At 38.9% G+C, this 25,498-nt stretch overlaps 2 protein-coding genes across 6 annotated transcripts in view; one reads left to right on the top strand and one right to left on the bottom strand.

The window, feature by feature from the left end:
- The window catches only part of casp9 (caspase 9, apoptosis-related cysteine peptidase), a 55,043-nt gene continuing 29,545 nt past the window's right edge, over nt 1–25,498 (bottom strand). Inside the window, exons 2-15 of one of the 2 annotated variants that reach the window (XM_062054481.1) lie at nt 24,945–25,089; nt 24,729–24,855; nt 23,429–23,732; nt 16,086–16,234; nt 15,862–16,005; nt 14,669–14,873; nt 12,873–12,947; nt 11,095–11,180; nt 8,215–8,391; nt 4,660–4,749; nt 4,433–4,580; nt 4,178–4,363; nt 1,741–1,850; nt 1–713 (exon numbers count right to left, since the gene is read on the bottom strand). In XM_062054481.1, the coding sequence (XP_061910465.1) occupies nt 612–713; nt 1,741–1,850; nt 4,178–4,363; nt 4,433–4,580; nt 4,660–4,749; nt 8,215–8,391; nt 11,095–11,180; nt 12,873–12,947; nt 14,669–14,873; nt 15,862–15,993 (1,311 nt within the window). In that variant the 5' untranslated portion in view covers nt 15,994–16,005; nt 16,086–16,234; nt 23,429–23,732; nt 24,729–24,855; nt 24,945–25,089 and the 3' untranslated portion in view covers nt 1–611. Of the gene's footprint in view, nt 714–1,740; nt 1,851–4,177; nt 4,364–4,432; nt 4,581–4,659; nt 4,750–8,214; nt 8,392–11,094; nt 11,181–12,872; nt 12,948–14,668; nt 14,874–15,861; nt 16,235–18,776; nt 18,793–23,428; nt 23,733–24,728; nt 24,856–24,944; nt 25,090–25,498 lie in introns of those variants that run through there. The other variant, XM_062054480.1, reaches the window with a different exon arrangement.
- LOC133654254 (dnaJ homolog subfamily C member 16-like) overlaps nt 20,451–25,498 on the top strand; it is a 29,898-nt gene continuing 24,850 nt past the window's right edge. For all 4 annotated transcript variants that reach the window (XR_009826866.1, XM_062054479.1, XM_062054478.1 and 1 more), the window contains exons 1-5: nt 20,451–20,721; nt 20,945–21,110; nt 21,178–21,244; nt 24,510–24,816; nt 24,892–25,076. Coding sequence is in view for 3 of the 4 variants with exons in the window: in XM_062054479.1 (XP_061910463.1) it covers nt 20,953–21,110; nt 21,178–21,244; nt 24,510–24,816; nt 24,892–25,076 (717 nt within the window). In the remaining variant the exon portion in view is untranslated. The remainder of the gene's footprint in view (nt 20,722–20,944; nt 21,111–21,177; nt 21,245–24,509; nt 24,817–24,891; nt 25,077–25,498) is intronic.

Genomic DNA, 25,498 nt, shown 5'->3' with positions numbered 1-25,498 from the left:
TTAACCAAACTTTATAAAAGTTTAATGTGTGTTTTGTGGTTTAATCTTGACTGCTTGGAGCCACAATCATTTACAGAGGTACAGAAAAATAGCAATAGAAAAATTACATTATTACACTTGCACAATTCAACATGTCTAAAAAGGAGTAGTAAGAAGCACCAAAGTCTGTTCACTACATGTTTAAATGTAAAAACAGGGTATTTTGATGAAAAAAACGGGTTGGAGAGGTAAAAACATATCAAGAAATACAGAAATGTATTTTTTAAATGTACCTACCCTACGTAAAATCTCACCCAATGTTGAAAAAACAAAACCCACGTTTTTTGAAAAAGTTGTGTTGTTTTAGAGATTTAATTTTGCAAAGTTTCCAGCACGACAACAGAAGCGTAATATTTCAGCTCTGTAAAATCGGTTGTCATAAAAAGCACTTTCAATTGGCAAGGATTGCAACATTTAAGTGCAGATGGTATTTCAAAATCTGACTGTCCTGAACTGGTAAAAACGACACTGTGCCTAAAAAACTTATTTTAGAAAGCATCTGAAAACTACAGGGTGAATTACGGCTATAATGTGATTGACAAGTCGAGTTTTTTTTTTTGCCAAAGTGAATTTTAGCGCAGGGTTTGAAAGTGAAGATGTTTGCGGAGGGAGTTAAAATAACTTGGCATTTGCTTGTAGCCCTTTGCAGAGTTTTGAGAGACTTCGTTGTTGACCTGAAATCAAAGAAAGACAAAGTATGTATGTTTCATCCAATAACCATGGTCCAAATAAATAGTAGTGATGTGCGATACCACTGATTTTCTAAAATGTTAGGTTGGTATCGGCGATAACGGTCTGATACCGATACGTTATGCAAATATACCTAAAGTGTCTGCTAAAATTTAGAGAATGTTGTATTTTTAAATAATAACATAGGTATCTAACAACAACAGTAAAAATGTAAGAAAAAAGAGCAAAAAATCAGAATGTAATGAGAAAAAGCGGAACTTTTGAAACTAGTAATATTATATTTAGTCACCAATAACACAAACTAGTGTCTTTAAATAATAAACAAAAAAAAATCATAAAGCCACCCCCTAACTTGACTTTTCAGTATGCGCCTAGGTGGAAAACATTTAGACACCCATTACCTAAAATATTAAAACCTCTCAAAATACAAATAAAATATACTTAAAACATAAACAAAGTTTAGTTAGTTAATTAAAAATAAAACAATACTAATTTAGGAATTATTTTGGAAAATGACAACAACCATAATTAACATGGTTAAATGTGTATCTGAACATTAATATTTTTGTAAAAGCAGAATGTTTTATACATGAGGTTATGCATTTAGACAATCGTGTTATTGTTATTTAATTATTTTCTTACATGGGAAAAAAACATGTAAGAAAAAAGAGCAGACAAATCGGTATGTAATGAGGAAAAAGCTGAAATGCTCTAACAATTGGTAAAAATATACTTAGTCACCTATAAAACATAACTGACACAGTATCTGTTTTTAGCATTTTTTTTAATAAAAAAAATATCAATATAGCCCCAGTAAACTTTGACTTGTCAGTATGCGGCCCTTGGTGGAAAACGTTTGGACACCGCTGAACTAAAGTATCAAAAGTATCGACATTTTGATTTGAGGATCGATATCAGAGCATAAAAATGTGGTATCGGCGGTATTTATATGGCAGTATCGATACGCACATCACTACTAATTAGCATAATTACACACAATGAGAATCTCACCATGGTTAACATTGTGCCCAAATCATGGGCAGCAGCATTTTCCTCAAGGATGCGGTCCAGTGTCTCGATGTACCATGAACCAGACTGAGTGTCCCTCCAGGACACGTAGCCTGTGAGGGAACATTGATCACACAAGCTTCTGATCATTTTGTCAAAACATAACTGTAAAAATGCACTGGTGAACAGGAGATAACTTTAACAGAATCAGCAATAATTCCGAAAACTGAATTTAATAGTTAAATGATCATATTTATTATAATATAACACAATAATGATAACTATTTTAAATACTGTGTAGCTTACTATTTGGTGAAATGAAAATAGGAACCCCAAACTAAAAAAAAAAAGATTATACAGTGTTATCATTAAAGTGATTTTAGATTATCTTTTATTATTTGAAATGTACAATGCTCATTTGATTTTAACATTAATGTAGGCCATTGATTGATGGATTACATTTCAAAATAAAAGTCACACTAAATTAGAAACAGGTATACAACTTACATTAAATAATTATTTTATTATAACAATTAATAATAATAATACATGCTTTTGTTTCTTTTAAGTGTTTTTTCTTTTTGAAAACGGATTATAGTGCAATATGTAAGTGTTTGTTTGTGTTATGTTCTTTTTTCTGTTTTCCAAAATTCTGACAATAAACATATTTTTGGGGAAAAATACTAATAAAATATAAGCAGATATTACATTAAAATAAAATTGTCTTTACTATTGTTTAGCACTCCTCGCACAAACCACATACTGTAAACTAAACCAGGATAGCAAGTGGTGGTAACAAAATAAAATACCACGTTGTAATTTAGATCATCTGTTCCGTTTTCTGCATAGTTAGTTGTTTTAGATCCCAGGTGTCAAACTCAAGGCCTGAGGGCTAGATCTTGCCTGCCACATAATTTTATATGGCCTGCAAAATATTGGAAATACTATATGCCAATAAAGTTCCTCCCACCTCCAAAGACATGCACCTGGGGTTAGGTTGGTTGGCAACACTAAATTGTCCCTAGTGTGTGAATGTGAGTGTGAATTTTGTCTATCTGTGTTGGCCCTGCGATGATGTCGCACTGCACTTCCTCATTTGACATCTTGTTTAACTGAGTCCGGGCTGTACCCCGCCTTCCGCCCGAATGCAGCTGGGATAGGCTCCAACCACCCCTGTGACCCCGAGAGGGACCAGCAGTAGAAAGTGGATGGATCTGCTTGACTGATGTCAAAGCTACTCATCCAACAAATTGTACACTGTTAAAATGACATTAGATTTTATGATTAAAAAAACTGGCATCTCAGTAGCCAGAATTTTACTGTAAAAAACAGCGGTACCATTTTTCTATTTGCTAGCAGTATTAGTAAGATGCTGTAAAAAACAACACAAAATTTACAGTAAAATTCTGTCCGTCTGGTTTTTTTTTACTGCAAAATTTTTAAAAAATTTCATAGTACTAAAACGGCGTGGCGAAGTTGGTAGAGTGGCCGTGCCAGCAATCGGAGGGTTGCTGGTTACTGGGGTTCAATCCTCACCTTCTACCATCCTAGTCACGTCTGTTGTGTCCTTGGGCAAGACACTTCACCCTTGCTCCTGATGGGTGCTGGTTAGCGCCTTGCATGGCAGCTCCCGCCATCAGTGTTTGAATGTGGAAATACTGTCAAAGCGCTTTGAGTACATTGAAGGTAGAAAAGCGCTATACAAGTATAACCCATTTATTATTTATTTAAAAATATGTATACTAATCAAATGCAATTTCTTCAGTTTAAGGGCATGATTTCGACAAAGGCTCTGAGTCTTTCAGAATAAAGCCAAATATTTTTTAAGTAAATTATTGCAAATAAAAATCCCAGTTAGATTTTTTTCTCAAAATCATGCAGCCCCTAGTTTATGTACAGTACAGTACAGTACAGGCCAAAAGTTTGGACACACCTTCTCATTTCAGTGTGTTTTCTTTATTTTCATGACTATTTGCATTGTAGATTGTCACTGAAGGCATCAAAACTATGACACCTGTGAAGTGAAAACCCTTTCAGGTGACTACCTCTTGAAGCTCATCGAGAGAATGCCAAGAGTGTACAAAACAGTAATCAGAGCAAAGGGTGGCTATTTTGAAGAAACTACAATATAAAACATGTTTTCAGTTATTTCACTTTTTTTGTTAAGTACATAACTCCACATGTGTTCATAGTTTTGATGCCTTCAGTGACGATGTAAATAGTCATGAAAATAAAGAAAACACATTGAATGAGTTTGTCCAAACTTTTGGCCTGTACTATATATGTTCTTTACTATGCAGCCTTTGGTCCCATGACAAAAATACAAGCGTGAATGCAAAGCAAACCGCACTAAAAAGGGTGTTCTTAATTTTTTGGGGGGTTTCAAACCATAGTACTGAGCCACAAGTGTGGTCGCAGCCAAAAAATGATAACAAATTACCAGGAAAAGTAGAGTAGGACACCAGAATGTCACTCGGAGTGGGCAGTGTGGCTCTGGCGTCAGGTTCATCAGACATGCTCAGAGAGTCGCTGCTGGACGATGTGGGGATGGCGTCCGTCTGGTCATCCTCTCCGCTATTGCATGGTTCAAACTCATCAGGTACCTCGAAGCCTCTGTCCTTTTCCCCTTAAAGACAAAAAGGGCATTGCTGAAGAAATGCTGGCACTGAAAGGTTCCAGTTCGTTAGTTGGTTACCTCCTCCGCACGCCTGGATGAAGAAAAGCTTGGGTTTTCCCTGCAGAGATGGACAGAATCTCCCGTTGAGGTAGTTTGTGATGTTCTGAACTGGAACGTATTGTCCATCCACACCATAGACAGCACCGGGGAATCTGTTGTGATTCACCTGTAATTAATACGTATTAAATTAGCAAAATTTAATGAGTCAGAGATAATAGACAAGGAAACCACAATCAAACGCTCACCTCGGTCCCATGAGACAGAATGATGACCACACAACAGTCATATGGAGAATGGTCCTTTTTCGATAACTCTGACAATTCATGCTTGATTTTCTGTAAAGTGATGAGAACTTTTAAACATTTAAGTTGTGACATTCAAAAAACACAAAAAGAAGCAACATAAAGGGATGTCTTTTGTATTCCTAAACATTGTTTGTGATTTTCGCTCAATTTTTGTCTCCGACCGACAAAGGTCCCCAGGGCTTTTATAAAGTTTGAAGATTTGTTTTTTGTCATTTCAATATGTAAGTTATAAAAAAAACAATGACATAAATGTTAAGATAAAATAAATATAACTTTATTTTTTAATCAAATGAAAAATGTGAAAGAGTGCATACACCCCCCATCAAAAATGCAAAATGGTTCATTCCACCTGGATAGATGCAAACTAGGGATGCAACGATATAAAAATGTTATATCACGGTTATTGTGACCAACATGATCACAGATATGAATTTTATTGCAGTACTGTTGGATGTGCTCAAAAAGTATTCATACACACAGATTTTTTTTTTTAATAACTAAAATAAATAAGACACACAATATACTTTTTGGCAGAAGAAACATTAAATGTTGTTCTGCCTTCATAAGAGCCATATTATTTTTACTTGAGTACTTCAATAGGTTTATCTTCTTCTATTTTAATTTGTTCACATTCCTAACACACGACTGCGCAACGACACATAACTCAAACCACATTATTAAATTTGCCGATGACACAACAGTCTGGAGACAATGAGATACTGTACAGGAACTGATGCAACCACAACAACCTGTTACTCAATGTGGACAAAACCAACAAATTCATTATGGACCTCAGACGATCTCAAAGCAGACACACCCCCTTGTCCATAAAAAATAGAATGGACTCGGAACACCACTTCCATTACAATGAAAGCCCAGCAATGCCTCTACTTTCTGCGGAAAGCCCACATCCCCTCCTCAAACTTCAATCAATCAAATTTTATTTATAAAGCGCTTTTCATACATAAAAGAAATGCAACGCAAAGTGCTTTACAGAGTTAAAAACAATACCTCAGTGACCAATATCCCTCATTATCACAGACGTACGCACGGACACAGATACCAAACACAAACACACACACACACACATACATATGCAACTATATAGACAAAAGATTGCACGGCTGAGTACAGGAGACATGTGAGTAAACACTATCACAGGAGCCATCTGCACCAAGAGGTCATCACACCATGGCCACCAGGACCCTGACACAAATCGCCCCCACAAGCACGGCCAATAACCCCTGAGGCAGATGGCTCATCGCAGGAACGTTGGAAAATAAAAAGAATAAAACTTGTAAAATAGTAAGAACCAGGAGTAGAGATAAAGAATAAAATACAAGCAAGACATATGAAGATTAATAGAAAAAATAAAATGAATATACAGTAAATAAATAAATATAAGTAAATAAAAACTTGCATAACTAATAGTAAAAAAGTAACCGGCAACCTTCTACAGAGGGACAATTGAGAGCACCCTCAGCAGTGCCGTCACAGCGTGGTTTGAAAACTGCACTGCAGCAGATCGGAAGGCCCTGCGGTGGTTTGTGAGGACGGCTGAAAAGATCCCCGGGGCCCCTCTCCCCTCCCTCCCAGACATCTACAGCAGTGTTTTTCAACATTTTTTTGAGCCAAGGCGCATTTTTTTCATTGAAAAAATGTCAAGGCACATCACCAGCAAAAAACATTTTAAAAAATGTAACTCAGCAGCTGATATTGACAATAAAAAGTTGTTCTCGCAAGTGTTTGATAAGAATTCAAACCATAACCAACCATGCATGACTATAGCTCTTATTTGGAATTTTTTTGGTATCTTCTTGTGTGTAGTGTTTTAGTTCTTGTCTTGCACTCCTACTTTGGTGGCTTTTCCTGTTTTGTTGGTATTTTCCTGTAGAAGTTTCATGTCTTCCTTGAGCGCTATTCCCTGCATCTGTTTTGTTTTAGCAATCAAGATTATTTAAGTTGTCGCTATCCTTCTTTGCGGGGACTTTGTTTATTGTCATGTCATGTCATATTCGGATATACTTTGTGGACGCTGTCTGATCCACACGCTGTAAGTCTTTGCTGTCGTCCAGCATTCTGTTTTCGTTTACTTTGCAACCAGTTCAGTTTTAGTTTCGTTTTGCATAGCCTTCCCTAAGCTTCAATGCCTTTTCTTAGCAGCACTCGCCTTTTGTTTATTTTAGGTTTAAGCATTAAATACCTTTTTACCTGCACGCTTCCTCCCGCTGTTGTCTGCATATTGTGATCACAACAAACATCTACAAAGAAATTATCTTCCCGCTGCCACCTACTGATATGGAAGAGTATTACATGGTTACGCTGCTGAGCTCTAGACAGCACAGACACTCAACAACTGCAAATTTGCGGATTATAATTACTGGCTTGCAAAAATATTTTTAACCCAATTAGGTGAAATTAGATAATCTCCCACTGCACACCAGACTGTATCTCACGGCGGCACAGTGGTTGAAAACCACTGATCTACAGCACACACTGCCTGCGCAAAGCCATTAGTATTGTTAAGGACAAAACACACCCGTCCCATGCGCTCTTCTTTTTACTGCCATCATGTAGAAAGTACTGCAGAAAGCCCGCACAAAACTTTATTTAAAGTTTGTCTTTCTTAAATCCAATGTTTTCCTTTTTCTGCACTGTTATCGACCAAATCGATCGATTCCCTTTTAAACGACCTCGGATCGATACCTATCTTCCGGAAGGCAAACTTGCCAAGCACAAATCGATACACTTGAAATTTAGGAATATAAATCGATATATCGATCAATTGTTACACCCCTACTCGATACAAATGTTAACCCCAGCGCTTAGAGTCAAAAACCTAATGTCAGAATAATTGTACCTAAGTTATCACAAAACTTCCCGGCGAGCAGACAAAAGCTGTCTTTGATCTTACTAATCAAAAGGCTTGTAAAACTTCACTGTGTAGGATGGGAAGCGACATGAAGGTGTCGGTTTCTTTGATCTATTGTAATCCACAGTAAGATATTGTCTTGACCCGAGATCTACAAAGCGGAGATGAAGCAGGACCTGACCCTCTAAAGGCACCTTTTCTTTTAACTGTTTTGTAACCAAAGGCGACGGCTGTGTACGACCCCCCTTCCTTTAGAAACAGCTGTTGCCATGTAATCAGGGAAAGTCCAAATAAAAGAGGAGGCGTGCGACCTTTCGTCGGAGCGTGGTGGAAGACTTTACAAAGAGTACAGCCCAGACGTTTCTCCTCAATGAGCTAAATTGAATTCTGTCTTTGTTTAATTCCTTGCTTCTTGTCTGTTTAATAGATGTCATCAGTGTTTGAACCTGACACCTAATTAAGCTCTATTTTATGCGTTTTTAAAAGATGGTTTCAACCAAATTCATGCAATAGCATAGGGCACTTCTTGAGTCTTGTGAATTTCATGCTACGCCCCTGCCTACAGCATCTGTAAAAATCACATGCCAATGCGTCATGGCCAATTATGCAACTTACTGCCTTACCCTTTGTTTCAGGTTAGTTCTGACTTCCACCATAAAGTTCATCGCTTTAAATCGTCTCTCCAGTTTGTCGCAGTCGATGTTGGACCCCAGACGGCGACTCAGCTCACTCTGCGCCTCAAAATCCACATTGTTAATGATGAGGCAATGTCCGCACGGGCTGGTGTCCATTTTGTAGCTCTGCCGAGCAAAAAAACATAAGAATAGGCATTAACATAAACACAAGATATACATGCAGTAAACAGTATCCCCCAAAAGTTGTAGCTTCTCAAAAGACAATTGTAGAAATAGCAAGCGCACAGCTTGTATAGCAGTATAGATTTACTGTACGCACACCCCCGTTACTGTCTAAACAGCTGGCATACACAGTCAAGTGAGTACATCTTGTCTTTGGTGTCAATATTAAGTGTGAGCACCATCACTATCTAACACTGTCTTAATCTGCTTGGGTATGGAATTCAATGATGGTTGTAGACAATTTCACTGTATCTAAATTTATAGATTTTCTTTTGCATTCATTAGATTAAAGTACAATATATGCGTAGAGCCCAGCCTAGTGGTGAAGTTGGTCAATTACAGTTTTGGTGACAGCTCAACATGGGACGTATGAGGGGATATACAGTATATAGAGCAGGGGTCTCAAACTCGATTTGCCTGGGGGCCACTGGATGCAGAGTCTGGGTAAGGCTTGGCCGCAAGAAAAGATTTCTTAAAACAAATATTTTTAAATGTCTTTATTTTTATTTTCAACACAAAATAAAATCAAAATATAAATGAACAAAATGAGAATTAAGTAAATAAATCAGTCATAAGTAATAACAAGAGAGGAGAAGTCCAGCAAAACTCCTAGCCATTATGGACAACACCTCCCACCCACTACACTCGGACCTTGCGGGGAGAATGAGCACGTTCCGTGGAAGGCTCAGACTCCCAAAATGCAACACGGAACGACACAGGAAGTCCTTCATACCGACAGCCATCAGACTGTATAATGCATATGTTCCTTGACTGCACTTAAATGTAGAGTATATGTAGAATATATTTATATTATTTATATATTATATATTGTGCACAATATATAATATATTATATATATTATATTATTTATTGTTATTCTTGTCTATTGTGAGCGAACAGTGGTGCTGAATTTCCCCCAGGGATCAATAAAGTACTTTCTATTCTATTCTAACAATAATAATTTGATTTCTCCAGTCAGCAACAATGTATACACATACACATAATGTGCAACCCGGTTCACTCTTTCATCTCCCTGGTATTTTGCATACTCCTCAGCATGTCTAGTTGTATAATGACGTTTTAAATTGTATTTCTTGTGCACTGCAACTTTCTCTGTGCAAATAAGACACGTTGGGCTGCCCCTGTGCTCAACAAAGAAATATTGCATCTCCCACTTTTCTTGGAATTGTCTTTGCTCATCACTAACCTTTATCTTCACTGCACGCTTTGAAAAAGACATGTTTGGGGTTGTGGAATATATTTGTATTTAACCGACGCACGGAGAATAATGTTATTTCCGCAATGTGTGTCCTTCCGCTTTTCCTCCCGACAGCAACGCGGCGGTCGGCGGAAAGTACCGGGAAAAAGTGACGGCTCCCGGAGTGTTATATGGCGTCATATAAAAATATATGTAGTGTTCATTGTGTGAGGCAATGCAAATTAATCAATAAAAAAAACAAATAACGGTTTGAATTGGTCCAGGTTATCGGGGACTTTATTACTGACGGACAGGTGTCGCCGTGTGACTGCAGCCAGGCACGTAAGACAACCCTCGTCTCCATGGCAACGTTTATCTCGCTTTCACTCATTTGCCGCTTTTCCACTAACGCAGGGGTATTTTGGACCCAAATAACAAAAATCGTCTTTGTCTGGAGCCAACGGGGGGGGGGGGGGGGGGGGGGGGGGCTCGCTGTGGAGTTTACAGTTACGGTAGCACAATTAGCCCCGATCACGACTAACGTGTTACACGTTCGATTTGCCCAGCGACTCTATGTCGGAGTATCAGCGCTGGGGTCCAGTGCACCACACTTTTGTATTGTCGCTCGCTCCTTCGGAAGCAACCGGACCGCTCGTCTCCCCCGCTCGGACCGGCGGGAGCGAGAAAGACACACACAGTGACAGAGAGCGAGATAGAGAGAGAGAGAGCAAGAGAGCGCGCGAGAGAGCGCACGAGGGAGGGAGGAATAGCGCGCGCGGGTCTCGTGGAAAAGCAGCAAAACTTCTCTCTGCATGCATCACGCAAGTGACGTCAATGTTCGGCCCCCGAGAGCCATATACCACACCATGATTGGTAGATTGGTAGATTCCTTGTAGCCCGGAAGAGTTAGGGCTACAAGGAATTCTGGGTATTTGTTCTGTTGTGTTTAGGTGCGGATGTTCTCCCAAAATGTGTTTGTCATTCTTGTTTGGTGTGGGTTCACAGTGTGGCGCATATTTGTAACATTGATAAAAAAAAAATGTATACTGCCACCCTCAGTGTGACATGTATGACTGTTGACTAAGTATGCATTGCAGACACTTACGTGTGTTTGTTGATGCCGCATATAACATGTGACTGTGCAGGCACATTGCTTGTATGGAGAAAAAGTGGACGCTAAACCTCGTGTCTTCAATATTGTTGTCCTCAGTATTGTTGACGGGTGAAAATCGGGAGGGTTGGCAAGAATGCTTCAGCTCCGCACACAACGCTGTCAAGCGCCATTCATATAAAACTCGCGGGCCGCACTAACATTAAACGTTCATATTAAGGTGGGGGCCGCACAATAACGTCTCGCGGGCCGCAATTGGCCCGCGGGCCGCATGTTTGAGACCCCTGATATAGAGTCTGCCGAAGTGTCTCTGCAGCCACCGATGTGTGATACTCACTTGGAGGCTATCCCGTCGGCTATCCCGTCGTGTCCTGCCTTGCATGCGAGCCTGGGTTTGAGGTTGTAGCATCTCCCTCTCGGGTGCTGCGTCAAAAACATGTGTTGAATAAAAAATATAAAACATATATGAAAGTATCATTGTAGCAAAATCAGTTGCAAACATGTATCTCAATCTGTGTGTGTGTAATCCAATTCACAAGTGGGTGTACTAATGCAGTATTTTTCAACCTTTTTTGAGCCAATGCGCATTTTTTTCATTGAAAAAATGCGGAGGCACACCACCAGCAGAAAACATAAAAAAATGAAACTCAGTAACCGATATTGACAGTAAAAAGTTGTTCTCACAAGTGTTGATATGAATTCAAACCATAACCAAGCATGCATCACTATAGCTCTTGTCTCAAAGTATTCTCACGAATACTTTGAGACAAGAGCTATAGTGATGAGCCAAGGCACGAATACTTTGAGACAAAACTTATTTGAGTTTTTTGGTGTTTTACTGTGTAGTGTTTTAGTTCTTGTCCTACGCTCCTATTTTGGTGGCTTTTCCTCTTTTATTGGTATTTTCCTGTAGCAGTTTCATGTGTTCCTTGAACGCTCTTCCCCGCACCTGCTTTATTTTAGCAATCAAGAATATTTCAGTTGTTTTTATCCTTCTTTGTGGGGACATTGTTGATTGTCATGTCATGTATGGATATACTTTGTGGACGCCGTCTATTCCACACGCTGTAAGTCTTTGCTGTCGTCCAGCATTCTTTTTTTTGTTTACTTTGCAGCCAGTTCAGTTTTAGTTTCATTTTGCATAGCCATCCCTAAGCTTCAATGTCTTTCTTAGCGGCACTCGCCTTTTGTTTATTTTTGGTTTAAGTGTTAGATACCTTTTTACCTGCCTCCCGCATATTGTGATCACGACTAACCATGTTCCTGACATCTACAATGCAATTAGCTACCTGCTGCCACCTACTGATATGGAAGAGTATTACACGGTTACTATGCCGAGCTCTAGACAGCACTGACACTCAACAACGGCACATTTGCGGATAATTACTGGTTTTCAAAAAATATTTCCAACCCGATTAGGTGAAATTACAAAATCTCCCACGACCTACCCGACAATATCTCACGGGACACTAGTGTGCCGCGGTACAGTGGTTGAAAAACACTGTACTAATGTGTGTGTCTGTATATCAATGTGTGTGTGTGTAAACAGATCCGCGTGTGCGTGTGTTTTAAGTTGTCTTGTCTGTATTATAATTTGTTTCTGTGTAAAAAAAGAATATCTGTCTGTCCGGAGGCAGGGCTCTCCCCATATATGAGTGAAGATTAATCACATTTAGGTTAACATCCGGCAGAATAAACATGATCATTTTGGCCTCTGTGTCATTACATGATCACCTATTTGAAAAAAAAAATACTTCTGACCGCTAAGTTGCTGCTAAAACATGAACTTTTATGTACAGCAAGTGATGAAAAGTGTTCTTGGCTTCAACAGCAACAATGAGTGAGTGGCTGTAAGGCGCCAACTAGTGGTGAGTATAAGGAAAGGCAAGGGGGGTTACAGAGAGACAAACACATTAGTACACATAAAGGTACACACAAGAATTAGATTACCCATGCACAGATTGATATACAGACACACACATTAGTACACACACACATAATTTCGATTACACATGCACAGACTGAGATACACGGTTGCAAATAATTTTGCTACAATAATACTTCCATAAACAATCATACAAACCTTGTCAAAGTGTATACTAGCCAGTGACTTACATAATGTGGGGGTCTGTATTGGATGGACAGTGGTAATAGTAGCCTTCATTTGCTTCTGGAAATCCACTGCAGATGCTGCACAGGCATGGAAACAAGTTATATTAATGTCACAATGTAATTGTCAATTTTAAACATGCATTTTGCAACGTATTCCATGTGCATAATGCATATTTTAAATAAAGTAAATGTGACTCACGAGCAGGTGACGGCTGTAATGAGGCCAAAGTTCATCAGATTGCACATGTACTGAGATGCATTGCTAACGAAAAGCTTTTGCAATTAAGCAAGATTATGCGAGTTTGCTTCTGGGAAGCAGTCATATTCCTGAACCATTTCATTTAATCTGCGGGACATGCGTTCCTCGTTAATAACCAAACATTGCAATTATTAATACATTGTTGACATATACTGGTGAAACTCAAAAAATATGATTATCGTGCAAAGGTTAGATTTACCAGATGGAACTACAATATGACATTGGGTCATAGCATGCAACTCATTATATTTCAAGCCTTTATTTGATACAATTTTTATAATTATGGCTTACAGATTATGAAAACCTTTAATTGAAAATGTAAGAAAATGTGGGGTTTTTAAAAACTGTAAGCCATGATCATCAAAATTAGAACAAACTAAGGCTTGACATAGTTCACTTTGCATGTAATGAGTTTATATCACATACTAGTTTCACATTTAAAGGTGAACTACTGGATTTAATGGACTTTTGCATAATACTACATTTTTTAGTTTCACCATAACAATTGAAAACATGTAGTTTTATTTTATTTTTTTTAAACCCTGCAAACATGTACAGTAGGTCATTTTCAAACCCTGACGTGATATTGACAGCAAAAATTATTATCATTTTGTAAATACAAAAAAAAAGGAAGAATAATTAGACTGATTTAAATATTTATAAAGATAACTTTTTTATATAGAATGATTTGATGTAAATTGTGTGCAAATTAAGGACAGGAAGTGAACATATGTGTTAGTAATTGCTATTAAGTAAAAAAGGGGTAGGATTAAATAAGCTTTGCTTTTTCCTACGGACTTGTTGTAAAAAAAAAATTAAATATGTAAAACATTTGATTTATCATATTGAAACTATATACATTTTTTAGAGAACATCAAACTTCAATATAAATGAATTCATTAATATTGTTATCAATACTGACTTGACCAAAATGTGTAATAAGAAAGAGTAATAATTAATACTGTTTTAGGTCAATTAAAATAAAAATAATTTTTAAAATAAATGATACTTTTTCAAAAAAATATAGCAAATGAAAAACATACATAATGTGGACTCTAAAAGTCATACCTGTAATGTACAATCTTCATTTGTAGTAATAATTAAAAAAAATGTTTACATTTATTTTAGATGTCCACAATTCTCCCTCACAGTATTAACCTGCATATACTGTGCAAGTAACAATTTGTATCACGTCAACCCATATTTGCTATTTTTTTGATACCAGCTATGGGATAAAAGAACAATATATATCCATTTAGTCAGAGTGCTGTTTTGTATTTAAATTACAGCATTGTTTCATACTTATTAGCTTTGCGTAAATAATTAATTTAACAAATCTGTTTTATGATACATTTTGTGCCATACCTGATAAATATCAAGAACACAGATGACAAGCGAGATATCAAAAGCTGTGAAAGATTGTGTGAAGACTGTAAACTTAAATGAAACATTATTAATTGTACCTTTTTGTAAACCTTTATTTACCCACGAAAGTCCCATTGGGATTAAAAATAAATTTTTCTTAGTAGTGCACACTTACAAAGTGGAAGAGTCCGGACAACAGGCCGAACAAGGATGTTGGATGTTGACCCTTGAACTGCTGGTGCATTGCTTTGAAGGAGATCTGCCAGACTGTGCTGCTCTGACTCATGAAGACTTTCCAAAAAAAGTGGGAATGCCCGACTTCCACGGGTCACCAGGTCCTTGACAAGCTGCCTGGCTTGGTCCCGTCTTGTTTCTTTGCTCTAACAAAAGTAGAGTTGGCTTCAATCAAAAAGACAATAATTGCATTATTGAGTTTAAAGTCCTACTTACTTAACATTAACAGAGCTGGGACAAATGCAGTACAATACAAAGCAGCTTCAGTGCATTCTGGGGGTCGGCAAGGTGTGGTCAGGTGATACCATGCAGACTTGTTGCAGCCTGGCAACAAGTAAATGTAATGTATAAGTGTGTGCCCTGTCAAGCTAAATAAGTTATGATAGGCTCCAGCTCCCCCATGACCCTAATAAAAACAAGCCGTATAGAAAATGAATATTGATTGAATTGTCTATAGGTGTTAATGTAAATGTTTGTCTAAGTGTGTGCCCTGTTAAGCTAAATAAACTGGCATAGGCTCCAGCTCCCCCATGACCCTAATAAAAACAAGCAGTATAGAAAATGAAGATTGACTGAATTGTTTTTAGGTGTTAATGTAAATATTTGTATAAGTGTGTGCCCTGTCAAGCTAAATAAGCTGGGATAGGCTCCAGCTCCCCCATGACCCTAATAAAAACAAGCATTATAGAAAATTAAGATTGATTGAATTGTTTTTAGGTGTTAATGTAAATGTTTGTATAAGTGTGTGCCCTGTCAAGCTAAATAAGCTGGGATAGGCTCCAGCTCCCCCATGACCCTAATAAAAACAACCGGTATAGAAAATAGAAGAAGGACTCATGTAATTAATGTCAGGCCTTTGCTATTCAGTGGTAAATAATAGTTTGGTATTTATGATAGATGACTGTACATATGTTCTACAATTACTGCTTGGCTCTAAAACAACTTGGTTAATAGATTTTAATAAATGGACGAGTTCTCTTATTCCTTATATATGACAGCCATTTTTATGACAGCAGTTTTTCCTTCTCTACAGGAGTAATATATATACACATATATATGACACGTTTTGTTAAATGACTCGAAGGTTGTTTGTTTAAAATAAGTTGACTTATCTTAACTAAAATGTCACCTTACCTTAATTGTATCGATCATGTCTTGAGTAAAAACACCTTTCTCCAGTAGGCGGTCATAGAGGCTTGATGGTTCCAAACCAGTGACAATATCTATCCTGTATCGCTGAAGAACCTTCTTGTGACTTTCCTCCATCCTCCATTCACTCTGCAAACGGTTTTCCAAAAATGTGTGATTAAAAAAAGGTCTTGAAAAAACAAAATTTAATGAGCAGAGGAAAATATTACTTCCTGGTTGCGAGGTTCGTGTCGTTGTTTTTGTATGAGTGAACGTCAGGTTTCTTCTTCTGCTGCTTTTCCCCGCAGAGTGTTGGCGTTTCCGCCTCCTGTCGGTGACCTAATGCTACTGCTTTCCTAGCGAGCGTAAGGTCATTTTGCTGAAAATGTAAATAATGTAAAATATTACATTTTCACTTTTTAACAGTAGAAAAAAACAGGTAGTTTTTTCTCAAACCATGTGTTATTCAATGAAGCAACGACTTTCTTACTTAAATAGCAAACGTATATTTTACAAAGGTGGTCTGTGATCCATGGTACATGCAACACAAAAATACCAAAAATAAATCATATAAACGCTGCAGAATTTTAAAAACAAATGCAAAAGAAAATAATTATAAATGTCAAAACCCCACTTGACATTAGTATTCATTGTTTTACTACACTGTAAAAAAAAAATCCTATTTTTATGGTTAATTTACTCTAAATTTCTACAGTAATCTTTCTATTTTTTTTAAATAGTTTATAAAACTGTAGAATTGAAGACATTATCTGTAAATAAACAATCCGCCTGAATGATTTCCGGGCGCGGCACCGCTGCTGCCCACTGCTCCCCTCACCTCCCGGGGGGTGATCAAAGGGGATGGGTCAAATGCAGAGGACAAATTTCACCACACCTAGTGTGTGTGTGACAATCATTGGTACTTTAACTTTAACTTAACTTTAACTATTTTAAGTAATATGCCAGTAATGACAAACTATGTATATTTCTATTTCTTTTACAGAAAAATACCAAATTAATTATACATAGCATTTTTTGTTTTCTTAAATTACTTTCAAATTAATGTAAAATCACAGTAATTATCTTTCATTAAATATGTAGCTTGTTATATAAAAGTCTTTGTCCATACTAACAATCTGTAGAATAAAGGTATTTTTCTGCAGAACTGTTTGCATCGTCACTTTATTAAAGGTGGTTGATCTTAACAATTCAGAAAAAATCTGTAAAATAATGGTATTTTTCTGTGGAAAAGCCAGCATTGTCACTTCATTAAAGGTGTTTGATCGTAATAATTTGGAAAAACTCTGTAGAATAAAGGTATTTTTCTGCAGAACTGTTTGCATCGTCACTTTATTAAAGGTGGTTGATCTAAATAATTTAGTAAAAATCTGTAAAATTACGATATTTTTCCGCAAAACGTTACATGAAAATTTCTGTAAACATAATGTTTTTGATCATTATTTGGTTTACAATGTTTTACATTAATTTTATGGTTTTCGTTTGGCAGCCATAGCTGCCAGTAGATGACCGTTTTTTTACAGATTTTTTTTTTTTTACAGTGTAGCCTAAGTCGACTTAAACAGTCTTCAGGGACTTCAATGAATACATTTAAAAAAATAATTACCTTTATCTTAAAATGTATCTTAAAACGTACACTAACACGTTTTTTTAATTGAACAATTGAACATACAGACAGTATACATTGAAAATACGCCAACAAATAAAGGCACTTAATTCCAAAACATTACAACATTTCAGACAAACAAGGTTGAGCAATCAACATTTTTATACAAACAAAACAGGTTAAATAAAAAGTAAGAGACAATTCAAATAGATCGAAAATAAAATAACTAAAAATAACAAGATTTTAAAAAGTAATACTGTTAAGGGGTTTTCTACTTTTTACCAGCTTCTGAGATTTTATCAATCCATTTAAATCATTGAACCAATGTAAGATTTGGGTTTCACTTAAGAAATCGACTTTTATGTAAAAGTGTTTAGCTTGCAACATAATTTCTAGGTTGCTATCTTTTATAAATATACCAAATGTAATATTTTCTATCGTAAATGGGGACATTCTTACAGCTTAGTTGTTCAGCCAATCTCTAACCTCCCAAAATAAATGCACATCATCACAATCCATAATCACTGACACGTAGCAGTACTTTTTTTCTTCGTTTCAATACCAGTATAATACAGACATTTAAAAATTAAAATACCAAGAAGAAGAAAAAACAAAAGAAACAAGAAACAAAATAAAAAGCGAATAAAAGTATCACGTTAAATGTTTTTTTCTTTTGTTCCTCACATTTGCACATTGTTTAAACCAGAAGCGAGAGCGATTCGGACCGAGAAAGCGACGATTACCCCATTAATTTGAGCCAGGATGAAAAATTTGTGGATGAGGAACGTGAGAGTGAAGGATTAGAGTGTAGTGCAGGACATATCTTTTTTCGCTCTGACCGTAACTTAAGTACAAGGGCTCATTGGATTCCACACTCTCTCCTTTTTCTATTGTGGATCACGGATTTGTATTTTAAACCACCTCGGATAATATATCCTCTTGAAAACGAGAGTCGGGAACGCGAAATGGACATTTACAGTGACTTTTATCTCCACGACAATACATCGGTGAAGCACTTTAGCTATGGAGCTAACGTGATAGCTTTGTGCTTAAATGCAGATAGAAACAAAAGAAATAAGCCCCTGACTGGAAGGATAGACAGAAGATCAACAATACTACCAAACTCTGGACCTGTAACCACACGGTTAATGCTGTACCGCCTGGCAAAGCCTAGCAATGCTGTTGCTAACGACACCATTGAAGCTAAATTAGCTACGGGACCTCGACAGAGCTATGCTAAAAACATTAGCTCTCCACCTACGCCAGCTCTCATCTGCTCATCACGACCTGTGCTCACCTGCGTTCCAGCGATCGACGGCGCGACGAAGGACTTCACCCTGATGATCGGTGCGGTCGGCGGCCTGGAGACGGAGGAAGTCAAGGTGAGGACAGCGGCGCGGCGGCGGGCGTTGTAGCTTTCGACGACACCCCGGCCGCCATCAGAGTCGGCAAGAAACATCTATTTCCCCAAAGTTACGTACGTGACATGCACATAGCGACACGCTCGGACGGGCAAGCGATCAAATGTTTGGAAGCCAAAGCTGTACTCACGGTAGCGCGTCTGCTATCCAACTCAAAGTCCTCCTGGTTGTGTTGCTGTAGCCAGCCGCTAATACACCGATCCCACCTACAGCTTTCTTCTTTGCAGTCTCCATTGTAAATTGAACAAATTGCAAAAGATTCACCAACACAGATGTCCAGAATACTGTGGAATTTTGCAATGAAAACAGAGCTGTTTGTATTGGGATACAATGGTGTCCCAATACTTCCGCTTCAACCCTTGACGTCCCACGCAAACGTCATCATACCTAGACGTTTTCAGCCGGAAGTTTAAAATTGCACTTTATAAGTTAACCCGGCCGTATTGGCGTGTGTTGCAATGTTAAGATGTCATCATTGATATACTGTATAAACTATCAGACTGCGTGGTCGGTAGTAGTGGCTTTCAGTAGGCCTTTAAACTGGATCATATCAGTACAATGTTTAACTTCTTTACTTAATCCATTCCATAATTTAATTCCACATACTGATATGCTAAAGGTTCTAAGTGTTGTATGTGCATACAAATGTTTTGAATTAGATTTTCCTCTAAGATTATATTTCTCCTCTTTAGTTGAGAAGAATTGTTGTACATTCTTTGGTAGCAGGTTATAGTTTGCTTTGTACATCATTTTAGCTGTTTGCAATTTTATCAAATCATCAAACTTTAATATTTTGTTTGTATGTTTTCTATATCCAACATTATGTATCAGTCTAATTGATATTTTTTTGTAACGAATGTAGCGCACATTTGTAGTTATTTCCCCATATTTCTGCACAATAACTCAGATATGGTAACACTAGTGAGCAGTAGAGAATATGAAGTGATTTTTGGCCCAGGGCGTGTTTTGCTTTATTCATTATTGAAATGTTTTTTGCCACCTTATGTTGTATATTTTGTATATGAGATTTCCAGTTCGTTTTATCATCTATTAATACTCCCAAAAATCTGGTTTCTTTCACCCTTTCAATGTCTACTCCGTCTATTTGTATTCGTGTATGATGCTCTTTTCTACTGTTACCCAATAGCATTATTTTAGTTTTACTGAGATTCAAAGATTGTCTGTTTTTGTCAAACGATTTTTTAAAATTTGTTCATTTCTTCTTTTATTTGTATTATCTTCTGTGTGTTCTCTCCTGAACAGAAAGCAGTTGTGTCGTCTGCAAATAACACTAACTTTAAGTCCTTTGTAACTTTATTTTATTTGTAACAATTAATTCAATTCAGAATCAAACCAAAACATATTTGGTTTGCAGCGGCTTGTTTTGGCTACTTCCTTGTTTACATCACTCTTGCTTCTGATTGGCCCACCGAGAGCGCCAACGCACGCGCACCAAAAACAAGGTGCGTTCGATTTTCGCCTCCTACGGATGGCCACACGCCACCGCCCACCTAGCGAAACACAGTTTGCAAACGCCGGTGCGCGACGAAATTTAAAACGATCGCAAATACAGTGAATACATAAAACGCGAAATGAGTTTCTAATAAAGTACTCCATCTCCCAACAGTACTTTGGCTTCATCGCCTGTCATTCTGCCTTACATCAGCAGGTTGTCGATGGTTCCCCGCGGGATCTGTGAGATGCTGCCTAAAAACGCACCTTCTGATTCCCCCCGTCCAGCATCCGCCAAGACGCCGAGGAGGAAGAACGACACCTGCGGTGGAAATGTGGCGTAGTGCGGGTTGACTGCATCTGCTTGAGGTGCCTGATATAACATGCACTGTTTATTCTAGCAACGCTATTAAAATCCCTATTTGGAATAAAATATGTGTGTGTACTATACCTATTTTCTTGGATAAAAAAAACAGTAATACACCGTGGGGCTATATTGTTGCTAGTCAGGCTGCTATTAGCATGCTATTTTATGTATTTGCGAGAAGCTGACAAATCCTTATGTTATAAAAAAAATAATAACTGACTGCAGGCTTCAAAATGTCCCTGCCCCTGGCTGTCCTGGTGGTCCTCACTGTGCTGGAGGTTGGAGCCCCCCATGCTGGACCTGAGGTGGATCCGTACATCACCTTAGGAGTCACCAGGAGTGCAAGCCAGGCTGAGATTAAGAAAGTGTACAAGCGCCTGGCCAAAGAATGGTGAGTCTCAGATGAGTACAAACATGTGCTGCTGACAGCTGTGGAATTAAAACATGCTCTCTTCAAGGCATCCTGACAAAAACAAAAATCCGGGTGCTGAGGACATGTTTATCAGGATTACCAAATCATATGAGGTTAGTAGAATGGAAAAAGTAAGTAAACATGTTGGGTATGTTGGAAATGCGGGTGGCAATGCCCTTATAGAGCATGGATGTTTATTTACCTAAAGCGCACAAAGGACGTAACCCGACTCTCGCCAGATCCTTGTAGTTCGCTGAGCTCCACACAAGGATCTGGGCTCGAGGGCATTGCAAACTCCTTCAAGATAGCAAAAGAAAATGAACCAATCAGGATCGCCGGGCTGGATTTCGTAGATGTGACGTAGCGCCGAAGCGACTGTTTGATTCAGCAGCGAGGAGTCGTGTGCTGACATTGATTCTGCTATTGCAACTGTTTTGCGACATCGATCGTCTACTGCAGGCCTGGGCAATTATTTTGACCTGGGGGTCACATTTAGAGAAAAAAATGTGTCTGGGGGCCGGTATATCTATCTATGTATATAAATAATAAATGGGTTATACTTGTATAGCGCTTTTCTACCTTCAAGGTACTCAGAGCGCTTTGACAGTATTTCCACATTCACCCATTCACACACTGATGGCGGGAGCTGCCATGCAAGGCGCTAACCAGCACCCATCAGGAGCAAGGGTGAAGTGTCTTGCCCAAGGACACAACGGACGTGACTAGGATGGTAGAAGGTGGGGATTGAACCCCAGTAACCAGCAACCCTCCGATTGCTGGCACGACCACTCCACCAACTTCGCCACGCCGTCCCCTTATATACATAAATACACACACACACACACACACACACACACACACACACACACACACACACACACACACACACACACACACACACATATAAGCTGTGACAATCTGCTGGGTGCTATTTTTAGGAACACTAATACAAAACCTCACCATAATGTCTGATTGAAAGCTAAAAACGTTATGACAGATCCCCTTAAAAAAACGGAATGGAATTTTAAATGTTTTACTGAATGAGACACCCAGAATGTACATGAATATAAAGAATGTGGGATTTACGATATTAACTATGAACGATAAAACACTGAATATTGACAACATATGAACGTCACACGCCCTCTTCATCCACATAATTTACAATCAAGCGAAACACAACAAAAATGCAACAAACATGGCGAAATATGAATGCGAAGGGTAAAAAAAAACAAAAAAAAACTACAATCTGGCATAATATCACTTTTCTTGTAGAACTTTGTTGTAAAAATCTCCTTCCGCGTCTGTCCCTGACACCCACGTTTCAGGCTCTGGAAACACTCTGTGGAAACGCTCCCCGCCCACACTGCTTGGTGCCTCGTCTGAGCTGCTGTGACTTACATTACCATAGTAACTAAATAGATTACCATAGTAACTAGTATATAATTTAAAAGTGCAGATTCCAACCATTGAAATACTTTGTATAGTTGAAGACTTCCGGTCATTAGAAAACATCACTGCACATCATAATGGCAGCTACAGTTTCCATCTTAAAGATCTAAAAAAATGATTTGGGAATCTCTGGCGGGCCAGATTGAAAAGCTTAACGGGCCGCATGTGGCCCCCGGGCCTTAAATTGCCCAGGTCTGGTCTACTGACATTGCTGCATTGTTTCAGTAAAAGTTACCTAACTTATCCAATATGTCGGCTGTTCTGTTTTGGATATCCCAGCGTCGCTCTCATCTGCGTCACGGGTTGATTTCGATGTGAGTGGTTGAAGTAGCATGTCATTGAAGATAACGAACAAGTGGTTTATCCAGTCACACACAATGATTTTTTTACAAGCCCCCCCCCCGCCTTCTGAAATACTTCTACTATTGAGAAGTCCCAGATCCTTGTGTGGAGCTCAGCGAACTACAAGGATCTGGCGAGAGTCAGGTTACAAAGGACGAGGTATTAATTGGAAGCAGGGGACTATTTTAGGAAATTTGAAAGCTTATTATATTTTAGAAAAAAAACTATGATTTTGAGTGCATGAAAAAGTGGAAGGTAAAACCGCTATTTTTGACCAAACGGTCAGAGTACTGTACAACATGAAATCACCAACAGAACCAATGTTGTAGGGATTAGTGTTGTCCCGATAGCAATATTTTGGTACCGGTACTAAAATGTATGATGCATTATGTACACACAGCTAGCATAAATAGCATGTTAGCATCGATTAGCTTGCAGTCATGCAGTGACCAAATATGTCTGATTAGCACTCCACACAAGTCAATAACATCAACAAAGCTCACCTTTGTGCATTCACGTACAGCATAAAAAGTTTGGTGGACATCCATCCATCCATCTTCAACCGCTTATCCGGAATTGGGTCGCGGGGACAACAGCTCCAGCAGACTTCCCTCTCCAGAGCAACATTAGCAACTTCCTCCTGGGGAACCCAGAAGCGTTCCCAGGCCAGAGAGGGGATGTAATCCCCCCCATCTAGTCCTTGGCCTGCCGCGGGGTCTCCTCCCAGTGGGACGTGCAACGAGGACCTCCCTCGGTAGACGCTCGTGAGGCATCCGCACGAGATGCCCGAACCACCTAAGCTGGCTCCTTTCCAAGCGAAGGACAAAACGAGACAAAGAAGGAGTGGCATAAAACACGTCTTTCTGTGGCAGTATCAAAGGAAAGTTGTACTTGTAAACAAACTACGGTGCGTTCAAGGACTTCCGAAATTAGTCGGACAAAATGGCGCGCGACAAATACTCTCATCAGTGAAGCATGTTTAATGTAAACAGTGGGATTTTCTAACAATTGGGAAGGTTTGTGTCATGTTTGTCCTCCTACAGAAACCATATTAAAACTAAAAAAACATTTTTTTTCTCATCTTTTTGAATTTTCATACATTTTTGAAAAAGCTCTAGGGAGCCACTAGGGTGGCGCTAAAGAGCCACGCATTACAGACCAGTTTATGGGGACGGCGTGGCGCAGTTGGTAGAGTGGCCGTGCCAGCAACCTGAGGGTTCCTGGTTCGATCCCCACCTTCTACCAACCTAGTCACGTCCGTTGTGTCCTTGAGCAAGACACTTCACCCTTGCTCCTGATGGGTCGTGGTTAGCGCCTTGCATGGCAGCTCCCGCCATCAGTGTGTGAATGTGTGTGTGAATGGGTGAATGTGGAAATAGTGTCAAAGCGCTTTGAGTACCTTGAAGGTAGAAAAGCGCTATACAAGTATAACCCATTTATGTTGGTCATTATAGTCGTACAGTACTTTATAGTACAGTGTTTTCTGAGAATAGAGTAAAAAGTTGGGGCATTTTTGTATTTTAAAATACTCAAGTCAACGTCAAAACAAAATGGCTGCCCTTATTGTTATGTTTTATGTTCCAGCTTTTATCCAGCGAGGACAAACGTGCCAACTACGACCGCTACGGGCAGACCGATGACACGCAGCCGTACGGCCGCTACAATAACTTCAACTTCGAGGAGTCTTTCTTCAACTTCCCTTTCAACAGCAGGAACCAGCGGGAATTTTCCGACGACAAGTACTTGCTGCACTTCAACCAGTACGTGGGCGACGTGGTGCCCGACAGCTTCAGAAGGCCGTACCTGATCAAGATCACCTCCGACTGGTGCTTCAACTGCATCCACATTGAGCCCGTGTGGAAGGAGGTGGTGCAGGAGATGGAGACGCTAGGTTTGGAATCCAAACAAAGACTTGAGCACAGGTGTGGGTCTGCGAGGGGAAACAAGCGAATGTGTGTTTGTGCAGGCGTGGGAATCGGCGTGGTGGACGTGGGCTACGAGAGGCGTCTGGCCAATCACCTGGGGGCCCATCGCACGCCGTCCATCCTCGGCGTCATCAATGGCAAAGTGACGTTTTTCCATTATGCTGTAGCCAAGGAGCACCTGAGGCAGTTCGTGGAAGACCTTCTTCCTCAGAGACTCGTGGAGTGGGTCAGTATTCAGACTGCACACAAAAAAAAAATGCTAACTGATTTCTAAATAAAGAATCAGCAGGGGCGGCTCCTGGCATAAACACTTCATGTAGTTATTCAGAGCCATTACCACACATTTAAATCAACAATAATGTAGGAGCCTAAATGATGTTTAAGTTAATTTACATTTTATGGAAGGTGCTTTTTGCTTATTCAGTCAAAAGGGGACTATTTACTTTATTTAAATAATAAGAAAATGTATATATTGCATGCTTAGAATAATTATAAGGTACACTTTATTTGTAATTATTATATTTGTCTGAATAATTTATTGTAATAATAATTGGGGCGGTATAGCTCGGTTGGTAGAGCGGCCGTGCCAGCAACTTGAGGGTTCCAGGTTCGATCCCCGCTTCCGCCATCCTAGTCACTGCCGTTGTG

The sequence above is a fragment of the Entelurus aequoreus genome, linkage group LG07, assembly GCF_033978785.1.
Source record: "Entelurus aequoreus isolate RoL-2023_Sb linkage group LG07, RoL_Eaeq_v1.1, whole genome shotgun sequence".
Lineage (NCBI taxonomy): Eukaryota > Metazoa > Chordata > Actinopteri > Syngnathiformes > Syngnathidae > Entelurus > Entelurus aequoreus.
Note: the sequence above shows the minus strand (reverse complement) of the source record. Positions and strands in the feature narration are given on the sequence as shown.